General features: G+C 36.4%; 1 protein-coding gene across 5 annotated transcripts in view; it reads right to left on the bottom strand.

Annotated features, from left to right (window-relative positions):
- Positions 1 to 20,835, bottom strand: part of LOC150109825 (uncharacterized) — a 441,768-nt gene that overhangs the window by 154,495 nt on the left and 266,438 nt on the right. For all 5 annotated transcript variants that reach the window (XM_090414208.1, XM_090414244.1, XM_090414315.1 and 2 more), the window contains one exon: positions 5,764 to 5,853. In XM_090414208.1, coding sequence (XP_090270334.1) covers positions 5,764 to 5,853 — 90 coding nt within the window. The remainder of the gene's footprint in view (positions 1 to 5,763; positions 5,854 to 20,835) is intronic.

Genomic DNA, 20,835 nt, shown 5'->3' with positions numbered 1-20,835 from the left:
AATGCTTCTGCCTATTTTCATTGTCTTTGACTTGTTATTGCTGATCTTCATACTAAATCTGTTACAACAGTTATTCAATTTAGTCAGGTAATCTTGCAGACTTGTAGCAGATTTATTTAGAAGTATAACATCATCTGCATAAAGTAAAGAGCTGAGATTAATATCTCCAAATTTTATATCAGGTTTAATACCACTTTCCTTCATAATGTACATTCTTGTCTGACACCAGATTTAACATTGAACCATTTTCCTGTGCTTCCTTCAATTCTAACTGCTGACTTACAACTAAAATAAAGACTAAGTATTGCTTGATATAATGACCCATTGCTTTACTTGCATAAATCTTAGAAGGAACTCTCAATACAGAAATACATCTGTAATTCTCACATTCAGTTTTATTTCTCTTTTTATATATGGGTACTATGAGAGCTCTACTCCAATCATCTGGAATTCATCTCTCTCTCCAGGCCTTCTGAGCTATGCAGTGCAGCCACTCTAAGACCTTCATACTTGAGCATTTCTGGTCGAATATCATCTGCTCCAGCTGTCTTTCCACATTTCAGGCTTTTGATGGTTTTCTACAGAAAGTACTGATATGTATTCCTGCTTGCATACCTGCTGAGTTTTTTTTACCACTTTGCTGTCACTGATTGTTTCATGTAACATTTTTTCGAAGTAATTGCTCCATACATCAAGGATATCTTTTTCTCCAATTCATGTCACCTTTATTATCTCTAATTCCTTTTACAGCACTCTTTCCCCCTCCATTTCTGAGCCTTTTAAACAATCTTCAAAATATCTTGCCATCTTCTTGATATTTATTTTCAATGTTCTTACTAGTCTTTCCATGAGTTTTGTTTAGCACAGTACACAGTATTTAGCTTTCTTACATTTGTCTCTATATTCTCTAAGGGCACAAGCTGACTTATTTACCAGGAACTTTTGATATGCATTCTTCTTCTTTTCCTTCATTGCCTCTTTAACTTCCTGTGTCCACTATGGAGTTCTGATTTTTCTATCCTTGCAGACAACCTCACCACATGCCTCTCTAACTGAATCAATCAATGTTTTATTCAGGATTTGCCACTGAATCTCCAGTGTTTAGTTCCTGTTCTCAAACTCCATCTTTTCCTGAATGAAGTTTGTATATTTCAGTCTAAAATCAACATCTGAGAGGCTCACTTTTATTCACTTTAAAACTTTCTCACATGTGCTTGTATGAAACTTCACCTGTTTCCTACTGAAAGTGTTTCTAAGAAAAAAAAACAAAAAGAAAAAACTGTTCCTAACACAAAACTCCAATATCCTTGTTCCTGCTTCACTCCTCAGTCCTAAACCGAATATCTTGGCAATGTCTCATTCTTAATATCAAGAGAAATCTGCCTTATCAATACAGTTGTATGCTACCTGTCGCAATTTATTGTAAAACTCGTCTACTTCATTGTCACTTGCATCTGTAGTGGATGCATATGTACCTTTATGAGAGAGACATTCACCAGACATGACTTTATTTTGATTAGGATTATTCAGTCAGACAATGGGTTGTAACCCAAATTGCACTTTTCATATTCTCTTCTATGGATGCCATTCAATTTCTTCTAAAACTTTCATGTCTAAAGTAAAAAATCCCAAAGTCATCAGTATCAGCCCCATCCCTGTTCAGTTAAGTTTTGTAATTCTTAAAAGCATAAAATGAATTCTTCTCTTCAATTCGTTTCCTCATAGTAGTCGACTAGTTCATAATACAGTATGATATGTTAATCAATGCTACATCATTGGCACATGTATAAAAACATTCAAATTTTTCAGTTGTATTATAAAATTCGATGCGGTGAAATTTTTATATAAAGATTTTCCGACAACAATTTCTACAGAGGTCATGAATCATCTGGAAAGAGCAAAATTGTAAATTACTGTATTTTAAAGGAGAAGTGGTGATTGTAAACTTGTAAAGCTGACTAACAAAAAGAATGATACAGAAATTGTTCACAAATTGTAAAAATATTGTAAAAGTTAAAATTGTGCATTATGTTGGTTTGATGTAACAGAATGTCAAAAGTAATTCTTTAAGTTAAGGAGATTAGACCAGATTATGTTGGCGACTTAAAAGTAAACAAAAGTATTGAAGGTCGTTCGGATATGGAGATTGTTGCAGCCAACTCTGAAAGTCAAAACAACAGTGATGCAAGTTATTTACAGAAGATTCGTGGGTCTCAGACACAAAAAACAAGGAGCTTCCGAATCATATAAAAGAGGCCTTGAGAACCTAGAGAAAGGCTGGCTCTTCAGGGGCTGTTTGGAAGTTTAGGTTCAAGGCTGTTCGAGGAGTTTTTTCGACTTGTGGAAGTAGAAAGCCCAGGAGAAGAAGGTCATTCTACGGAGATGTATTTCCAGTAGTGGAACGTGCCACTTGCGACCAGAAATGCGGTGTCGACAGTAGATCCAAACACCGACGGTGAGCTATGCTACAGATCCCGGGCGAGGACTACCCCCGGATGACTGCCAAAAGCCGTTCAGCAAAGGCTAGGATATAGGACCGAGGAAAGCAGTCAGCAGAACTGACAAAAGTCATCCAGACTGGTAGGACTGTTGTTACTATGAATTTGTAAGTAGATTTTAATACGTTAAAGCTGAGATTGTGAACAAGAATTGTATATCCGTTGAACGTAGCTTTGTTAAAACTAGTTGTTTAAGTCGCTATAAGAAGTAACTGAGGCTAAAAGTTAGCTAGTTTTACATTTGAGAAGAATATTAGTCAATGATATTGACTGTGACAGCCAGTAATTGCCTAGAGTTTGTAAAGCAAGTTATTCATGCATTGTGAATTGCAAGGTTACGTAAGGTTGTTGTAAGGTTACGATTTTTAGTTTAAGGTAGGAATTAGAGAGAATGTTTTAATGTATGTCTTATTGTATTGTGCTTAAGGTTAAGTAAACGTTTTGTTTGTTTAAAACTATCGCCTGATTTTTGACCAATGCACTGTTCTCACAAAAATAAATTATATAATAAACTTATAGAGAGAAACTTATTTTTTATAAAAATAAGTTTATCTAATTTAAGCACTCCGAACCTGCATGCTTAAATTAGAGAAACTGCTACGACTGACTATTTAAGGTATTATTTTTGAATGTCATCTATTCTATAAGTGTTTAACTATTCTTCCTGTTCCATAACTTTAATTCAGGGTGGTGCAGTCAAAAAGACAAATAAATTTTCTCTGAATTATATCGCGTGGGAAATAGTTAACACTGTATCCGTGAATTGCCTATTCTAGAGGTCTTTTACTAACAACGTTAATACTTGTTGGAAGTAAAAGGGATCACAAGCAGGGATGAAATTAATTAGCTTAAGACAGAAAAAGGTAAAAAGAACTTAACAGAAAGATTTAAACAAGTAGAAGTAAGGTAGATATAAGAAAATAAGATAAATAAATAAAATCTTAGAATATAACAAAGGTAGCAGTTCGGAAAATTAAAAATAAGTTAACATCATAAATTATAACAAATAATAATAATTAACAATAATCAGGCTCCGTTAGGCAGCGCCTGTGAATAAGTTTCGTTAAACTTGTGCTCCCGAGTTTTATCGCAATTGCAAGTATCTCTTTTATGCAAAACAACCAGTAAACGGAATACAGAGGATACCAAGGAGCCAGCTACTTCTACACAACTCTTAAGTGCACATAGTACTTCATATTAGTTATTATTCAATCAAAAAAACAGCCACGTGAAAGCGCCCAATATGCCAACCATGCGAAATAAAGATGGTGCAAACAAAGGCGAGCAACAAAAGATTACTTCTAGTCCTGTCAGCGTAGAGCAGCTGATAGCCAACAAACTGAAAGACAATACGAAAGGGAAAAAGGCATATCGTGCGACTTCTGCTGCAACTGGCTACATACTTCCTGTGTGAAAGTAGAGGATTCGGTGCTCAAGATACTTATCGAACTGAATCAGCCTTTTTTCTGTTTGATATGCCTCCCTTCCGTTAGACAGCTGTTAACCATAGGCAAACGAGTCGAAGATCTCGAACAACACCTCAGTAACATGATCGACACTTTCTCGTCCAAAATCTGAAAGTTGGAAATAAAGCTCGAGATATTCGACGATCAGCGGCCAATCACAAGTGCATCTGTACCGGCTAAACAAACTCCATGATTTAATCGCATCAATGGTACGTCGCTCGAGGCCGAAAACAGGAAACTCAGTGCCGTTATTTTTAACTTCCCGGAGGAAAACGGTAAATCTCTAAAAGAAGAAGAAGAAGAAGTTAGCAAACTAGCAGGCGAATGCAACTTTGATCCTGGAAACATCATCAAATGTCACACCTGCACAAGGGTAGTCTGGCATTACAACAGTGCTAAATGGGACAGCCTCCAAAACTACTATGCTTCATTCTCATGGTTGGACTACTGTTTGCAGTCTTCCAATCCTAACATATGCACCGAACACATCACCAAAATAATCCTCACTGGCATGATAACATACATTCCCCACACCACTCTAACTGCCGTCCCCTATTCAAACCCTGGTTCTCCAGAAAATGTGCCAAGGCTGTGCAAATGAAAAATCAGGCATACCACAACTGGCTCAAATTAAGAACACCAACCTCCTTCAGTACCTATACAGAAGTCCGAAACAGATGCAAAAAAAGTATCAATGATTCCAAAACAGAATTTGAATGGGCAAAAAGCAGGAAGCTTGCAGCCTGTCCTAGCAGCAGCCATGCCTTTTGGTCTCTCGCCAAAGCAATTGGTCGCAACTTTTGCCCTACACTACTCCCACCCACCCCCACTATCATACCCAAATGGCTCAATTGCAACATCACCCACAGAAAAAGCTAATCTCCTGGCTTCACACTTTGCCTCCAATGCATACATAACCGACAATGGAAAATGTCCCCCAGTCATTCCAACTGCCCAACACACAATGCCCCCTGTACCCTTTTGCCAGAAAGAGATCAATCAAACCTGTTGTCAAAATTAGACACAAAAAAGCCCCTGGCCTTTCCTGATTGCATTCCTCTAATTGTCCTGAAAGTCTGTGCAGCAGAACTAACTCCAATCCTCCTACTCCACTGGTATATATATATCCCAAAGCCTGGAAATTGGCCTATATTCAACCCATTGCCAAAAATGGGTGACATATCGCTGCCATCTAACTACCGCCATATCTCACTCACCTCAATCCTATCTAAAGTGATGGAGAAAACCATTAATTCTCAACTCCTACTCTACCTTGAAGGCACCCAGCTATTAAACTACCACAAGTATGGATTCCGTCGATGCCGATCAACAGGCAACCTGCTGTCATGTATCACCCATCTCTGGACATATGCCATGGAAAAATTTGGCGAATCCCAAGTAGTCGCACTTGATATCTCTAAAGCCATTCACCGGCTCTGGCACAAAGGCTTATTAAGCAAACTCCCATCATTTGGACTGTCTCAGGACTTCTGCAGATGGATTGCCAACTTCCTGTCTGGATGCACACTATGTGTGATGGTAGATTGCTCCCTATCCTCCCACTATCCAACAAATGCATTTTTATAATTTGTGAACAATTTCTGAATCATTCTTTTTGTTAGTCAGCTTTACAAGTTTACAATCAGCACTTCTCCTTTAAAATACAGTAATTTACAATTTTGTTCTTTCCACATGATTTATGACCTCTGTAAAAATTGATGTCGGAAAATCTTTATATAAAAATTTCACTGCATTGAATTTTACAGTATGAATACAAAACCAAACTAAAGTTTCCTCACCTATCCGAATATGAATGTGATGAGGCAGAAGAATAGGAATTTCGTGATCTTCCTCTGGAATGGCTACGCCTTCCCTTTGGGGTTTTTGACCTGTAATTTTGATAAAAATCAATGGTTGATTTCACTTTTTGCATAGTGAAGTAGATGAAAACCATAAAAATTATTATCACAGCATGATTATGTCAAATTTTTTAATGTAACTAATCCTTTTCATCTATCAAAGTGCTGAAATTATATAAAGAATATAACTTGTTTTCCGGATAACCACCACATTAACGATTAATTGATTATTTAAGATTTTTAATATAAATCTGACTTGCACATAGTTATAAACTCTTCAAAGTACGCAGGGTTAAATAGTGACTAATACTAATATGGCAGAAATAAGTGCAGAGCTGAGAAATGAAATTAAAAGTTTAATGAGGCTTTTCATAGCCCTAGTATCCAAGAAGACTTTAGAAGTGTGAAGGGGTGGAACCCAGTATCAGGGCACCCAGATTGAGACAGCAAGAGATAAGCATAAGAGATGGACCGGTTTGCTTTGCAGTTCTGTAGATGTTTTGATTTTTAAACCTGGTCCACTGATGTTTTGGCACCCCCACAACATCGGTGGACCAGGTTTTGAGTTTAATGATTTAATAAGGACTAGAATGAATGCCCTCTCCACTACGATCCGCACAGCCTGATGGGGCAATGAAGACATTAGCTGTAGGACTGGCTGCTGTTACAGTGACACTTTGTCTCATATTTCCCAATGCTGTTTCCAGACACATGGCATCAGTGTGCACAGACATGATGGTCTCCATATAGGCTAACCGTTTTAATAACAAAGTTTGGGAGACCACAGTTGAACCACACTATAGAACAACTTCTGGCATTAGAAAGCCACATATAGTAATGAGGAGAGATGGTGGTGTTTGGGTGATTGATGTTCAGGTAGTGGGTACTGGGTGCTCATTTACCTATTGCCATAAGAGTAAGGTTCAGTACTATAAGCGAAATGCTGACCTTGCCAGGCAAATAGAAGAGGAGTTTGGGGTAGCTCCTTGTTTTACCACTGCCACCATCTCTATCATGCTATCAAGCAATAACTCGGTCTTTATTCAAGTTGTAAGCCAGTAGATAGAATTGAAGGAAGTACAGGAAGATGGTTTAATGTTAAATCTGGTGTCAGACAAGGATGTACATTATCCCGTCTGTTATTCATTATCAATATGCATTATATTATGAAGGAAAGTGGTATTAAACCTGATATCAAAATTGGAGTTGTTAATCTCAGCTTTATGCAGATGATGCTACACTTCTAAATAAATCCGTTATAAGCCTGCAAGATTCCTCGACTAAATTGAATAACTGTTGTAATAGATATGGTATGAAGCTCAGCAATAGCAAGTCAAAGACAATGAAAATAGGCAGAAGCAGTGAAAATATCAACTGCACTGTGAATGGAGAACCTATAGAACAAGTGAAACATTTCACCTACTTAGGCACGATTTTTAATGAAGAAGATAAATTAAATATGGAAATAGACAACAGAATCAAAGAAGATGGTATGGTAGGAAGACAACTGAATAAATTTATATGGAATAAGAGAGAAATTAGTGAAAACACTAAATTAGCCATATACAAGACAGTGTTCAAACCAATTTTAACTTATGGATCTGAGAGCAGGATCAAAAATAAGGCACTTCACCGAAGACTAGAGACTGAGCATCATGAGAAAGATTACGGATGTGAATAGATAGCATCAATGGCAATATCATATTAAAAACGAACGAGGATATTAGGAAAGAACCTAACATTGTTAGTATCCAGGAATGTGTTAGCACAGAATGGGAGAGTGAAGATTAGCAAAACAAGTGTTCTCTACCAGGTTGGCAGGAAAAAGACCCAGAGGAAGACCAAGATATAGGTGGATTGATACAGTAAAAAGTGCGTTAGAAGACAGAAATATAAGATCTGATAATGTTGGAGTCTTGACAGGTAACCGATTTGTAGGAAAATTGTAGATAGGAAATTAGTAATGATGCAAGTTTTTCGGGTAATACTAATCATATCCTATACACCTTGAGGGTATATAACAGGAATTTGATGATGATGATTTTTTGATTTCATAACTACCCATATGATGGCATTCTGGTACATAGCTCAGCTCCATAAATAGGATTAACATTCATTCTAGTTTCACCTTGTGATTATTCTTATGTGCAGTTGATTATGGCCTGTTAATTTCTGGCCAGAACATATGCAATAATAAAAACTATTATTCTTTATTCTGGTTCAAATATGTGTCTAATAATATTTACTATGCCACAAGTAAAATTAAAAACCCCATTTAAAAACGGTATAATAGAGGATATGAAAGGCTTGCTGGAAGAAGCAAGAGTGAAGAGGGATAAAGTGATAAACATTAGAATATTATACCAAGTTTTTGGCATTTGTGGCATAATATTGTTTATTAGATATGTGTTTACATGAAAATAATAATTTTATTAGTACAAATATTCTTGCGGGGGAAAGCAAGCTTCAATAGGTGCCGGTACCAAGCCAGGATAAATGGCGAGATTTGATGTCAGGAAGGGCATCCAGTCAATCAACAACAGATGCTATCGTTGCGTTATGGCAGATGATGGAAAAGATTCAAGAGAAACAATGGGAGCTACATCCGGTGTTTAATGATCTGGAGAAAGCGTATGAGGGAGAGAAGAAGGTACTAGAGAAATATGTCAGGTTGGTGCAGGAGACGTACAGAAATGTGAAGACAAAGAGTTCGGACCTGCCTGAGACAGACAAAGTTTTCAAGTGACAGTTGGCTTGCAATAAGGGTCAGCATTAAGTTCGTTCCTGTTTATTATTGCGATGGAGGTAGTGACGGAGGAGGTGAGAGTAGATGAGCCTTGGACAATGTTGTATGCGGGTGACATTTTGCTGTGTGCAGAATCAAGAGAAGTGGCAACTAAACTGGAAATTACTGGAAGAGAGAGGTATGAGCCTGAGTAGAAGTAAGACAGAGTATATGTGTTACAAAGCGAATGGCGGCCAGGAGACAGATCTGGAGCTGGAAGGAAATGTCATCAGGAAGTTTAGGGATTTCAGATACTTAGGTTCGACAGTGGAAGAGGATGGAGAGGCTGAGAAGGAAGTGTGATGCAGGATACAAGAGGGATGGAGGAACTGGAGAGAGAAAGAGATGGCTGGAGTGCTACGTGATAAGACAGTGCCGATCAATTTAAAAGGCAAAATCTATAGGACAGTAGCGAGATCAGCTATGACATATGTTATGGAAACTGTGGTCCTGAGGAAAAATAACATCACCGGCCTGGAGGTAGCAGAGATTAGAATGCTTAGGTGGATGTGAGGGGAGCAGTGAAAATTACAAACTTAGGAGTGAAGATACAGGAGGTAAGGTTGAGATGGTTTGGTCATGTGATTAGGAGGGAGGACGAATATGTGGGAAGAAAGTGTGGATGTGCTGTGTGATCAGAAAGGATCGTCTGAGAAATGACTATGCGAGGGGAACGGTGAAAGTTACAAACTTAGAAGTGAAGATACAGGAGGTAAGGTTGAGATGGTTTGGTCATGTGATGAGGAGGGAGGACGAATATGTGGGAAAAAAAGGTCATGCAGATGGATGTGCAGGGGAGGGGGAAACACAGGTGGCCAAAGAAGAGATGAAGGGAGAAGGGCTTTAGGATGAAGAACTTGGATGTGGTTACACCCCACTTAAGTAGGACAAGCTGCAGAAGAAGAAGTGCAAATATCTGACCAGAAACTAAATGATGGTCATCATCTGTGCATCAGCATAATCCAAAGGGTGAAACTAGAACAAATACTGTTAATTCTATTGACAGAGCATTTACCACATGCCAGATACCACGTAGTGGGTGTTTACAATAAATTAAGATTATAATTACGGCCAAAATTTAAAATTAAGTGATTTGAAATTAAATTTAATTTAATTAGATAATGAAATGACAGCATTATATTAAATTAAATTTGAAGAAAAAAAAATTGAATGGGGGGTATGCACTATTGCTCACTGTTTATGAGAATGAGACCCTCTCCCAAATTTTAACAATAGAGAGGCAGTCATTGCGATTCAAATTCAAGCAGTGTAGAATGCTTCAGCACTTTCTTTCAATAACCACTTAAACAGTAACCTGCACCAGCATAAAAGGAGAGTACTGGACCATAGGATATCATGAAAAGTACAGTACTTTTACAGTACTCTTTCCTCCATTCTTAAGTTTCTTCAATATCCTCCAAAATATTTTGACACGTTCCTGATATTTACCTTCTATATTCTTATCAGTCTTCCCATGAGTTTTGTTTAGCTACTTTTACACATAGCTTAACTCTTCATCCATCCATCAGCTCATTGGACATCCCCAAGTGGTTCTGTCTTATGCCTTTCTGAAGATGTCAACTCTCAAAAGATCAGTCACTCCAGACAGACCATCCATCTCATTGAAGGTCTACCCCCCTTCCTCTTTCTCCAGGAACTTTACCTTCTGTTACTGACAGAAGGTATCCATCCTTTCATCGTGTCCAAAGTCCTTTCTTCTGTCAATATCTTTAAGGAGCCTTAAAGTTCCGTCAATCTTTCTAGCATTCATCATTTGACTGCTTCTCAGTAGTCTTCTCTAATGCCAATTCTCAAAAGCAACTATCCTTATCCTGTCAGACTTCTTTAGGTTCCAGGTCTCATATCTGTAAGTCACTGTTGGAAAAACAGCTGCATTCAGAATAACATTTTTATTTTTCTCTTTATTTTTATCATCATCATCAAATTCCTGCCATGTACCCTCAAGGGGTGTACAGGATATGATAGTTTCCTATCTACAATTTTCCTCCAAATCAGTCTGTTACTTGTCAAGACTCCAACATTATCAGATCTTATATTTCTATCGTCTAAAGCACTTTGTACCGTATCAATCCACCTATATCTTGGTCTTCCTCTGGGTCGTTTTGCTGCCAACCTGGCAGAGAACACTTGTTTTGCACTTCTTTACACTTCTTTATTTTTAGGGGCATAAAAATGCCCCTAAAAAAAAAGAAGAAAGCACACCAAAAGTTCCTAATAAAAATTAGAAACTTTTGGTGTGCTTTCTTCTTTTCCAGGACTGCTTCTTTACTTCTTGCATCCACCACGGTTGTTATTATTTTATCCTTGCAAACCACATACCTCCCTAGCTGAATCAATCATTGTCTTTTTTGAGAGTCTGCCACTCAGACTCTAAGGTTTGGTTCTTAGAGTTTCTTTCATTTTTTTCTTCAATAATGTTTGCATAGTTGAGTCTACAGTTTGCCTGTGAAAGCTGCTCAACTTTAATTCTTTGTAAAACTTTCTTACATACTATTCTTTACAATGTGATATTCATTTTCATCCTACTGAGCACTAAATAATGGTCACTTCCTCTGTACACTTTTGTATCCTGAACCAGCACGAAGATGTCACTATCATCGGTAATATAGTCTGTGAGGATTTTCTTATTTCTTAAGTCTTCTCTCCACATGAACTTGTGCATATCTTTATGTAGGAACATTGTGTTAGTAATGACTAGTCCATGTCCCGAGGAGAGGTCCAACAATTACTTAATACAGCAAATAATTTATTATTATTATTATTAGCTTTTCTCCAAATACAATCCTACGTGCCTAATTCAATTCATTTCCTATTCTGCTGTTCAGATCTCCAACAAGGACCACTTTTTCCATTTTCTTTATGATAGCCACCTGTTCCAATGACTCAAAAAATTCCTGCACTTCTTCCTTAGAAGAACCTTCTGAAGGACCATAAGCACAAATAAGTTTCATTGTCTATTTCCCCATTCTGAAAGTTTGATTGCATAAGTGTACTTGAAACTACCTTGCAATGATGAAGTCTGTCTTCAATGTTGGTGTTGAATACTATCACTACATGTCCTTATCATTATTGCCTGGATATAACATCCTATACTTATTATTCAGTAAGATCTCACCTGTTTTTGTCTTCTTTTTCTCAGTAATGTCCATGTAGTACTTTTCTCATATTCAATTTCTCAATTCACATCCAATAACATACCTCTGGGATGTTATTGAATCTTTGATAAACCCATTTAGTGCATCTGGCTGTGAGTAAAAAACTGTTCAGATTTTGGGATGTTGTGTTTTGCATGGCTATGCTCACTGCAAGCTACTGCTAGGTTGGACAGTGGCATTTGCAAAGAATTTGCAGCCCTTTCATATATGAAAGATACCAAGGCTGAATTGAAGCAGAACTCATATATTTTCCATATACAAGTAACACATGAAGTATCAACATATTTTGGAAATTTTTTTTCCACTTGGTTAGACTATAAATTATATATTTACTTTAATCCTTTATCCAAGTGTAAGCAATGTATATCCACTTGATCCAAGTGTATGCTATGCATTATGGGAAGGTTCACTACCCAGACCAGTATTGATCTTTATTGAGGTCTCTTCAGTGGGAGCCAGATCCAGAGGAGACACCTTTTGGCAACTGTCATATGGAAATATGAGTTCTGCATTGCTCAAACCTTGGTATCACTTCTGGGTCTGGCTCCCACTGAAGAGACCTCAATAAAGGTCAAAACTGGTTGGGTAGTGACCCTTCCGATAATGCACAGCATTATACATGTCTGCAAGGAGATGTGCTTTGCATATAGGATACTAAAGAAAGTGATGAGAACTTAGTCCACCTTTGCCATGAATTGCCCTAGTCCTGAAGATACTTCAGGTGCAAACTTGTTTGCTTACACCTGGATATAGGATTAAACTAAATATATAATTTAAAGTATCAACATACAAGTTAACTAGTTACTACTCTTGGAAAAGGATTAAACAAGAATATAAATTCTTGCGAAATATAATTTTACTGGGACCAGATCTGCTTCAACTTGTCACCTGTCTTGTAAATCCACATACACACACACACACACACACACACACACACACACACACACACACACACACACACCACTGATTCTCTTAGAACCAGTGATGTGTGTGAATTTACTTACACATTAAACACACATATGGGTTGAAAATCACTGTCTTGTAGAATTTTGCATTATAGAATATGGGGAGAGAAGTTACTATAGTTTTAAACATCTTTAATTCATAATATAGACACACACGCATATATATATATATATATATAAAGTAATACAGTATAATAATAAATACTGTACTTCTTTGAGCATTATTCTATTCAATTTTGCAGCACTTACATTAACTGCTAAATTTACAGGTTTCTTTTCACAGTATTGTTTATGATAGTCTACAATCTTGATTTCTTTAGGCATGTTGCACTCATGATATTACAGGTTCTCTGATTTCTCTCGAAACACTTCATTATTACAAGCTTATTCTCAATATTTAAAGTTTTCTTTTTTCAGTCACCTTTTCAAATTATTCTGAAAGTGCTGGAAGTCAGTCACATTCCAGATTACCGAGCCTATCTTCGCATCATTATCATTCTTTCCACCATTCATTAAAGTATAGATTGAATAAGAAGACTAAACACTGATGTGGTACACCACTGAAGTTATCTAAAATCTTGCAGTCTCACTCCCATTCCTGACCACATTTTTTGCTATCTGTCAGTCAGTCATCTTTCTTTATCCAACCTATCGAAATGGGGGAAGTTTATTAAATCCATTAAAAAAAAAAATCTGTAGGCAATGTTGAAAATAAGAGAAAAGATAACACTGAACTTGTAGCATGCTTCCTCCATTCCTTACTTAATTAGATAATACTTTTGTGAGCTTGTTGAAGGAGTCTTCCAAAGTCATTCACTCCACAGCACACTAAACAGAAACCAAGGACTTCAACAAGCTCACAAAAGTATTATCTAATTAAGTAAGGAATGGAGGAAGCATGCTACAAGTTCAGTGTTATCTTTTCTCTTATTTTCAACATTGCCTACAGATTTTTTTTTTTTAATGGATTTAATAAACTTCCCCCATTTCGATAGGTTGGATAAAGAAAGATGACTGACTGACAGATAGCAAAAAATGTGGTCAGGAATGGGAGTGAGACTGCAAGATTTTAGATAACTTCAGTGGTGTACCACATCAGTGTTTAGTCTTCTTATTCAATCTATACTTTAATGAATGGTGGATTAATTTATAGAAATAACCACTATTTGAGATGTTTGAGTATTTTATGTTTGTATTAAATATATTCCTGAAGATGCTGTCACACATAAATTAGCAAAATTGGAGAAACAATTAGTTTTAAGAAATAAAGTCTATGAATCAAGCCTTTTTAATCATTCATAGTTGATATAACATATAGTCAATTACTTTTTTTCGTGACATTGATTTACTATGTCTGTAACAACATCCTGCTATTAAAGTAAATTATACTTACAAAGGGGATGTATTCTTGACTAATCCTTTACCTAAGTGTAAGGAAACAAATATCAGCATGGATGCTACAACAGTGTTCAGATGAAGTGGCCTTTTGACCAGGCTACATAATTTGGATCTCAGAACAGGAAGATTCCACATGAGTGAAAAGAATATATAGTAATTCACTGCATAAGGGTAGTTCAAAGACTGACATATCCAACCTCAACCCATTAGTATATCTGGAGTGGCATTGAAGATTTTGGAAAAGTAGGTTAGGGCTTACATACAGAAATGGGTTGACAGAGAAACTATAATTTGCAATGAATGGCATGGGTTTACTAAGAGAAGGTCATGATTGAGAAGCTTGCTCACCTTCTATAATAATATTAGAAATGGAATGGATACATTATACTTTTGGATTTTGATAAGGCTTTTGACATAGTACAGCATGAAAGATTGTTGCATAAAATGGATGACTAACGGATATCAAAAAGTGGTATATGGAGGATGCTTTAAAACCGCAAGATTTAAGATAACCAGTAGTGTGCCACAGGGATCAGTCCTTGGTTCCATTGTTGTTCAAGCTCTACATGAATGAAACTGGAAGGATTTGAGACGTGACATTCAGCTATTTGCTCCTGATTACCATGCCTATCTTTGCATCATCAGCAAATAGCTGAATGTCACATCTCAAATCCTTCCAGTTTCATTCATGTAGAGCTTGAACAACATTGGAACCAAGGACTGACCCCTGTGGTACACTACTGGTTATCTTAAATCTTGCAGATTTAAAGCATCCTCCATACACCACTGATTATATGGAGTACTTGCAGAATGGTTTGAATAGGCTAGAGTTGTGCACATGTGAAAATTGCTGATGATTCAGTGTTAGTAAATGTAATGTCATGCACTTTGGCATGATTAGATGTGCAATAGGTAGATTTTTCTCTCATAGAGTGGTGTGTCATATCATATGATGGGATTTTGCTAGAAGGAACTGATCAAGCTAGGAATCTTGGAGTTTTAGTAGATAGGACGTCAAAGTTCAAGGACAATATAGCAAAGTTTGCAAATACAGCTCAGATGATAACTGCAATGCTGACACGAAATCCGACAGGTAACGATAAGAAATCATTTTGCCTCTTTATAAAGCCTTGATAAGACCTCACTTGGCCTATTGTGCACAGGCTCCTGGTTTCCGTTATGATTCTGATAAACAAAGCCAGACTTCTTAATGGATCATTCAGGATATCAGTAGATGAAATTTTTCATTTCATAGACAGTGGGGAAAGGACAGGAAGGCATCCTTTGAAGTTGAGAATGAATGAATGCCTTCAAGAGGGGTGTAAGAGGTAGATTTTTCTCTCAGAGTGGTGTGAATAAATTCAAGAAGATGTATGACAGCTGGTGTGTATAATATGGCCTCCTTCAATGAGTCTCTGACTTCCTGGAGGTATCTTGTAACACTACTACTGCTATTAATAATAATAATTCACGAAACTAAGTGAAAAAACCTTCCACAACATCCCAGCATGTGCAGTTGAGTTTGTTGGACTCCACCTCACTCTGAATTACTTCATATTCACAGTATATGAAAATTGTTACTAGTATTGCACCCACTGGCTTTCTGCCATAAATTGGACTTAAATATTCAATATCATTCCCCCCCCCCTCACCTTTTCTGTCCTTCCTAAAAATACCTTACTCTTACACTTTAGACCAGTTAGTCTGTCTATCTGATGGATCCAATCTTGCTAATGGTTACAATCTGAGGACTCTACAGTTTCACTAAAGCCACAAACACCATCCCTTTGTTCCTGATACTATTACAGTAAACCCCCGATTTTACGGACCTCAATTTAATGGACTTCGGATTTAACGGACAAAATTTCCGGTCCGTATGTCACATGTGAAAATTAACACCCTGTTAATTTTAAAATGCTTTTAACCAAGATTTGCTTATAATTAAATTAAGAGGTTATTTTTTGTTATTAATTTCCTGTTATTTTTAACAAATTTTGGCAAATAGGCCATTATATGCTAGAAAAAACACTGTAGTAATTTAGCCGACATAATGAGTCACTGCTCATAAAACATGTTCGGTGAATGATTAGCACGTGATCACATCAATAGCGCTGTAATTGGTTCTTTTGTCATGTGGAGTTACTTTCTGCAGCAGTTTTAACGCATGCCAGCCAATGTTCCAACGTGTGCTAAGCCATGCCCATTTGTTTACTCATGGTGAATGGTTTATGTACGTATGCATTTTATAGACTTATTCAATATAAATTTAAAATTAGATATGTATGAATGGTAAAACACATCTTTGTAACCTTAAAATATGGACAAAGAGAAAAGAATTAATTTAGCAGTAAATCAAAAATTAGAAGTCATACAAAAGTTTCTACATAAGTAAAAGCATGTAAATTAGTCCTTTCTTTTAGTGTTACACAGTGATCAGCATTCATTTTCGAAATTACGGATTTTACAACCGTGTTATAACTAACTCTTTTTATTATCCCGACGTTCGTATCTTTATATCAAGATCATCATCTGGAGCATACATAAATATGCAAGACAAGCTGAGTTACATTACAAACTGTAAGCTAGAGAAACAATGATTTGATCACATGTTATTCTACTGGCATGACCTCTAGTGGGGAAAAAAAATTATAAATTACATCAAGCTAGATTTCATTTAAGATAGCATGAATAAACATTTTTTCTTATAGATAGTTTTCTTTCAGTAACAATGATGTCCTATTTTTAGTATTACAATTGTTATTTTTGATAGGATCCTGGATTTACCACAGTCCTGTTTATAGTTGTTCTTAGAGAGGAAGGTTCTGTGGGTCGAATATATGCCTTCCATATGTATGGGATTTTTAGGCCTTCATTATTGTTCAGATTGGAGTGGTTGATAATGATCTCACAGGCTTCCTTAAATTTGCGTTCATACCATGTTTTGGTGTGATGTAGACAACTAGTGCTTTTCCAGTAATTCTATGTAAGGTGTTCAGGGCATGATCAGAAAGGCCAGCTTCACCATAATTATTATATTTAATGTATCGTTTATGTTCTTTTTTTGTCTGATAGAAATTGTGCATTCTGTTTCTCCTAAAAGAAAGAAAAATTAATGTAAATTAGCTAATTTGTCGATTTTTTTAACATACACATTCAGAAAATCTACCTTATTATATAACAGACTTTTGGATTTAACGAAATCAAATCATTAAATTAGTGTGAATTAGTCCATTATATCGAGGTTTTACTGTACTGGTATTTGTGTACCCATGTAAATTCCCTCAAAGCTTTTTTTTGTATGCTCTTCTCTTTACTGTGTATGATCAGTTGGACAATTTGCTGATATTTGTTCATATCATGCTGTACTTAAGTAGATATTCTTGCACAAAATTTCATTAATCACCTCCATGATTAGCCATGTGTGTATCTTTCATATAGTTTCATGACTCAGTTGCTTTTACAGAGATTCTCATCATTCTGTTCATCACAATGTAGCTTCCCTGTCTTTCTATATTAGATCTCATACTAATAAATAATTACTCCTGATATCAAATGCACTGAAGTGTAGGCTGTCTCTCTTATATAAATCCATTCTTACATCTAACTCAGTCTCAACATGCATCAAATTGTTTGCTGTTACATCCATTCTTCTTAATTCAGTATTATCATATCTCGGTAACATACTTATAATCATCTTATTATTGTAAATATTTTGACCAGAAACTAACTGGTCATTATCAGCATAATCACAAGGTGAAGTTAAAACAAAGAATGTTAATCCTATTTACAGAGCTGAGTCAGGATGTGCAGGATGCAACTTGGGGGGGACGGTATAATAAGTATTTAAAATAAAATTTATTTAATTATATAAATTAATATAATGCTGTATTATTTTCACTAAATTTAAGAAAAATTAGAATCGGGGAATGCACTATTACTTGTCATTTATTGGGATGAGACTCTTCCAAATCTTGGCAAAAGAGAAAGCAGACAAGCAAACTAACTATAATGATCATGGACACCACTAAATACAATAAAAAATTTGTTCTGTTAGAAGATCGGTCCACTTACCAGGAGATTTTCCAGAACCCTACCAATAGTGAAATTAACAAATTCAATTCCAAAGTTCTCCAACAAGAATTGAGTGCCATCCAGTGCATTTTACGGCAGAATGGTTTTGCCTCAAGTGAATGCATCTTGACTTGGCAAAGAGAAGTGCAGATGTTGTAATCTCTTCAGTTGTTGTTTGTGAGGAACCCACTTGGCAAGCTTAGACGCTATTCCACATGCTTGCAAATGGAGATGGATGGTCAAGGACAACGACTTAAGATCTTTTGTGAAATCTTCAACAGTTGCATTGGCATTTCTTGCAATAGCAGCTTCCAAAATATCATTATCGAGAGAGAGGGCAACCACAGCAAAGGGAGTCTTTCAAGCTGAAGTTCCCTTGTCAAAATTTTTAGAACCATCACTCACACTTTCACACATTCAAAACATTATTGCCATACACTTCATGGACAGTATTTACAGAAAAAAGTAGAGTATTTTTAAAAAAAATTACAAAAAAAAAAAAAAAAGCAACAGTGGTTAGCATCACTGTTGCTTTTTTTTTTTTGAACTCAAAAGAATGATGTGCTCTTCAGTGACCTACAGAGTAATAAAGTTATTTAAACAATAACTTATGTATGATGTTCTTGCAAGGTGGAATTCCTTAGAATGAGTCTGCCTCAGCTTGGCAACATTAATAAAGCTTTAAAAATTTATGTTTGGACAAGCTGAGACATGTTTGAACAAGTACTGTATAAAAAATGACATTACTTTCGGGATGACCTGATATAGCTTTTGTGTGTGTAACCTTAACAGATTTAGAACAACGAATGACAATGAAAACATCTGTACGAAATACAAACAACAGGCATTCACTGTGTGAAAAACATGCGGTAAATTCATGAGAAATATCGTTATTCTTTTTTTTTATATATGTTTTTATGCTGATCTGAAATATGACAGGTCAAAAAACCTAAAACACAATAGCACCATGAATTCTTGTTATTTCTGGATTTACAACCAAAACAATTAAAAATTAAAAGGGGTGTTTAAGGGTCAAAGCTGTATAACTGAGAGGAGACCTCCACATAGCCTTTAAAGGAATGCGGAGAAGCGACCAGGGCTTCTGACCTAATGTCCAATCCTCACCTTCTCGTGGTGCACCCTGTTGGGCATCTATTTGGATACTGAACGAACGAGGATGGGCTGGCAATTTGGGATTTAGCCAACCAAATTGTATTCTTATTGGTTAAACCAAAATAAAAAATTATGGTACAACATGACAAAATTTCATGCCGGCTAGGGCGTTGCCCGGTTAAACAAGGCCCCCGTTGTTTTCGCCAGGGAACCAGGGCGAACAGCGAAAAGTCAGCTACTGGAACAAATCTGAAAACAAACCCCAACTGAACATCACCAGAGTTAAAGATCGGTACTATCAACGTAAGAAGCCTGAATGGCAAAGAAATGGAGCTAGCTGAGGAATTAGATAAGTACCAGATTGACATAATAGGGGTGACTGAAACAAAAAAGACCAAAACTGGTGAGGTCTTTCTGAGCAATAAATACAAAATGTTATATTCAGGCAATGACAATCGAGCAAAAGAAGATGTAGCCATAGTATTCAACACAAAATATGAGGTTAATCTTCTTGAATGGCAGTCAGTCTCAAGTAGAGTAATGTGGGCAAATATGAGAATGGGGAACTGGACAATGAGACTTATTTGTGCCTATGGTCCCACAGAAGGTTCTACTAAAGTAGAGTTGGAGGAATTTTTTGAGGCTTTAGAAAAAGCAACTGACACAATGAAAAAGGAAAAGTTGGTCCTTGTTAGGGATCTAAATAGCAGAGTAGGAAATGATTGTGAGACATACAAAAATATTTTGGGAAAATTTGGAGAAAAGAGCAAAGCTAATAATAATGGCAAATATATGTTGGATTTCTGCTCAGGACATGGACTGGTTATTACTAACACCATATTCCAACATAAAAATGTGCACAAATTCACATGGAGAGAAGAGGCTAGGAATAAGAAAAGTCTCATTGACTATGTTATTGTTCATAGTGACGTTTTCTCCCTGGTGCAGGACACCAGAGTGTACAGAGGATTTGAAATTGGAAGTGATCACTATTTAGTCTTGAGCAGGATAAAATTGAATTTCATATTGAAAAGAATAACATGTAAGAAAGTTTTAAAGCGAATAAAAGTTGAGCAGCTCTCAGATGTGAACTGTAGACTAAAATACACAAAAATTATTGAAGAAAAAATGAAAGAGTTTGAGAACAGGAATCAAACCTTGAAGATTCAGTGGCAAACTCTGAAGAAAACATTGATTGATTCTGCCAGAGAGGCATGTGGTGAGGTTGTCTGTAAGGATAAAAAAATCAGAACTCCCAGGTGGACACAGGAAGTTAAAGAGGCAGTGAAGGAAAAGAAGAAAGCATATCAAAAGTTCCTGTCAAATAAGTCAGCTAGTGCTCTTACAGAATATAGAGACAAATGCAAGAATGCTAAACACTGTGTAAAACTAGCTAAACAAAAGTCATGGGAGGACTTTGGCAAGAATGTAGAAAATAAATATCAAGAAGGTGGCAAAATATTCTGGAGGTTGTTGAAGAAGCTTAGGAATGGAGGGAAGAGTG

Source organism: Typopeltis vanoorti, chromosome 1 (assembly GCF_054136105.1).
Source record: "Typopeltis vanoorti isolate ZY-2024b chromosome 1, IOZ_Tvanoo_1.0, whole genome shotgun sequence".
NCBI classification, from domain to species: Eukaryota; Metazoa; Arthropoda; class Arachnida; order Uropygi; family Thelyphonidae; genus Typopeltis; species Typopeltis vanoorti.
This window is presented reverse-complemented; position numbering and strand designations above follow the sequence as displayed.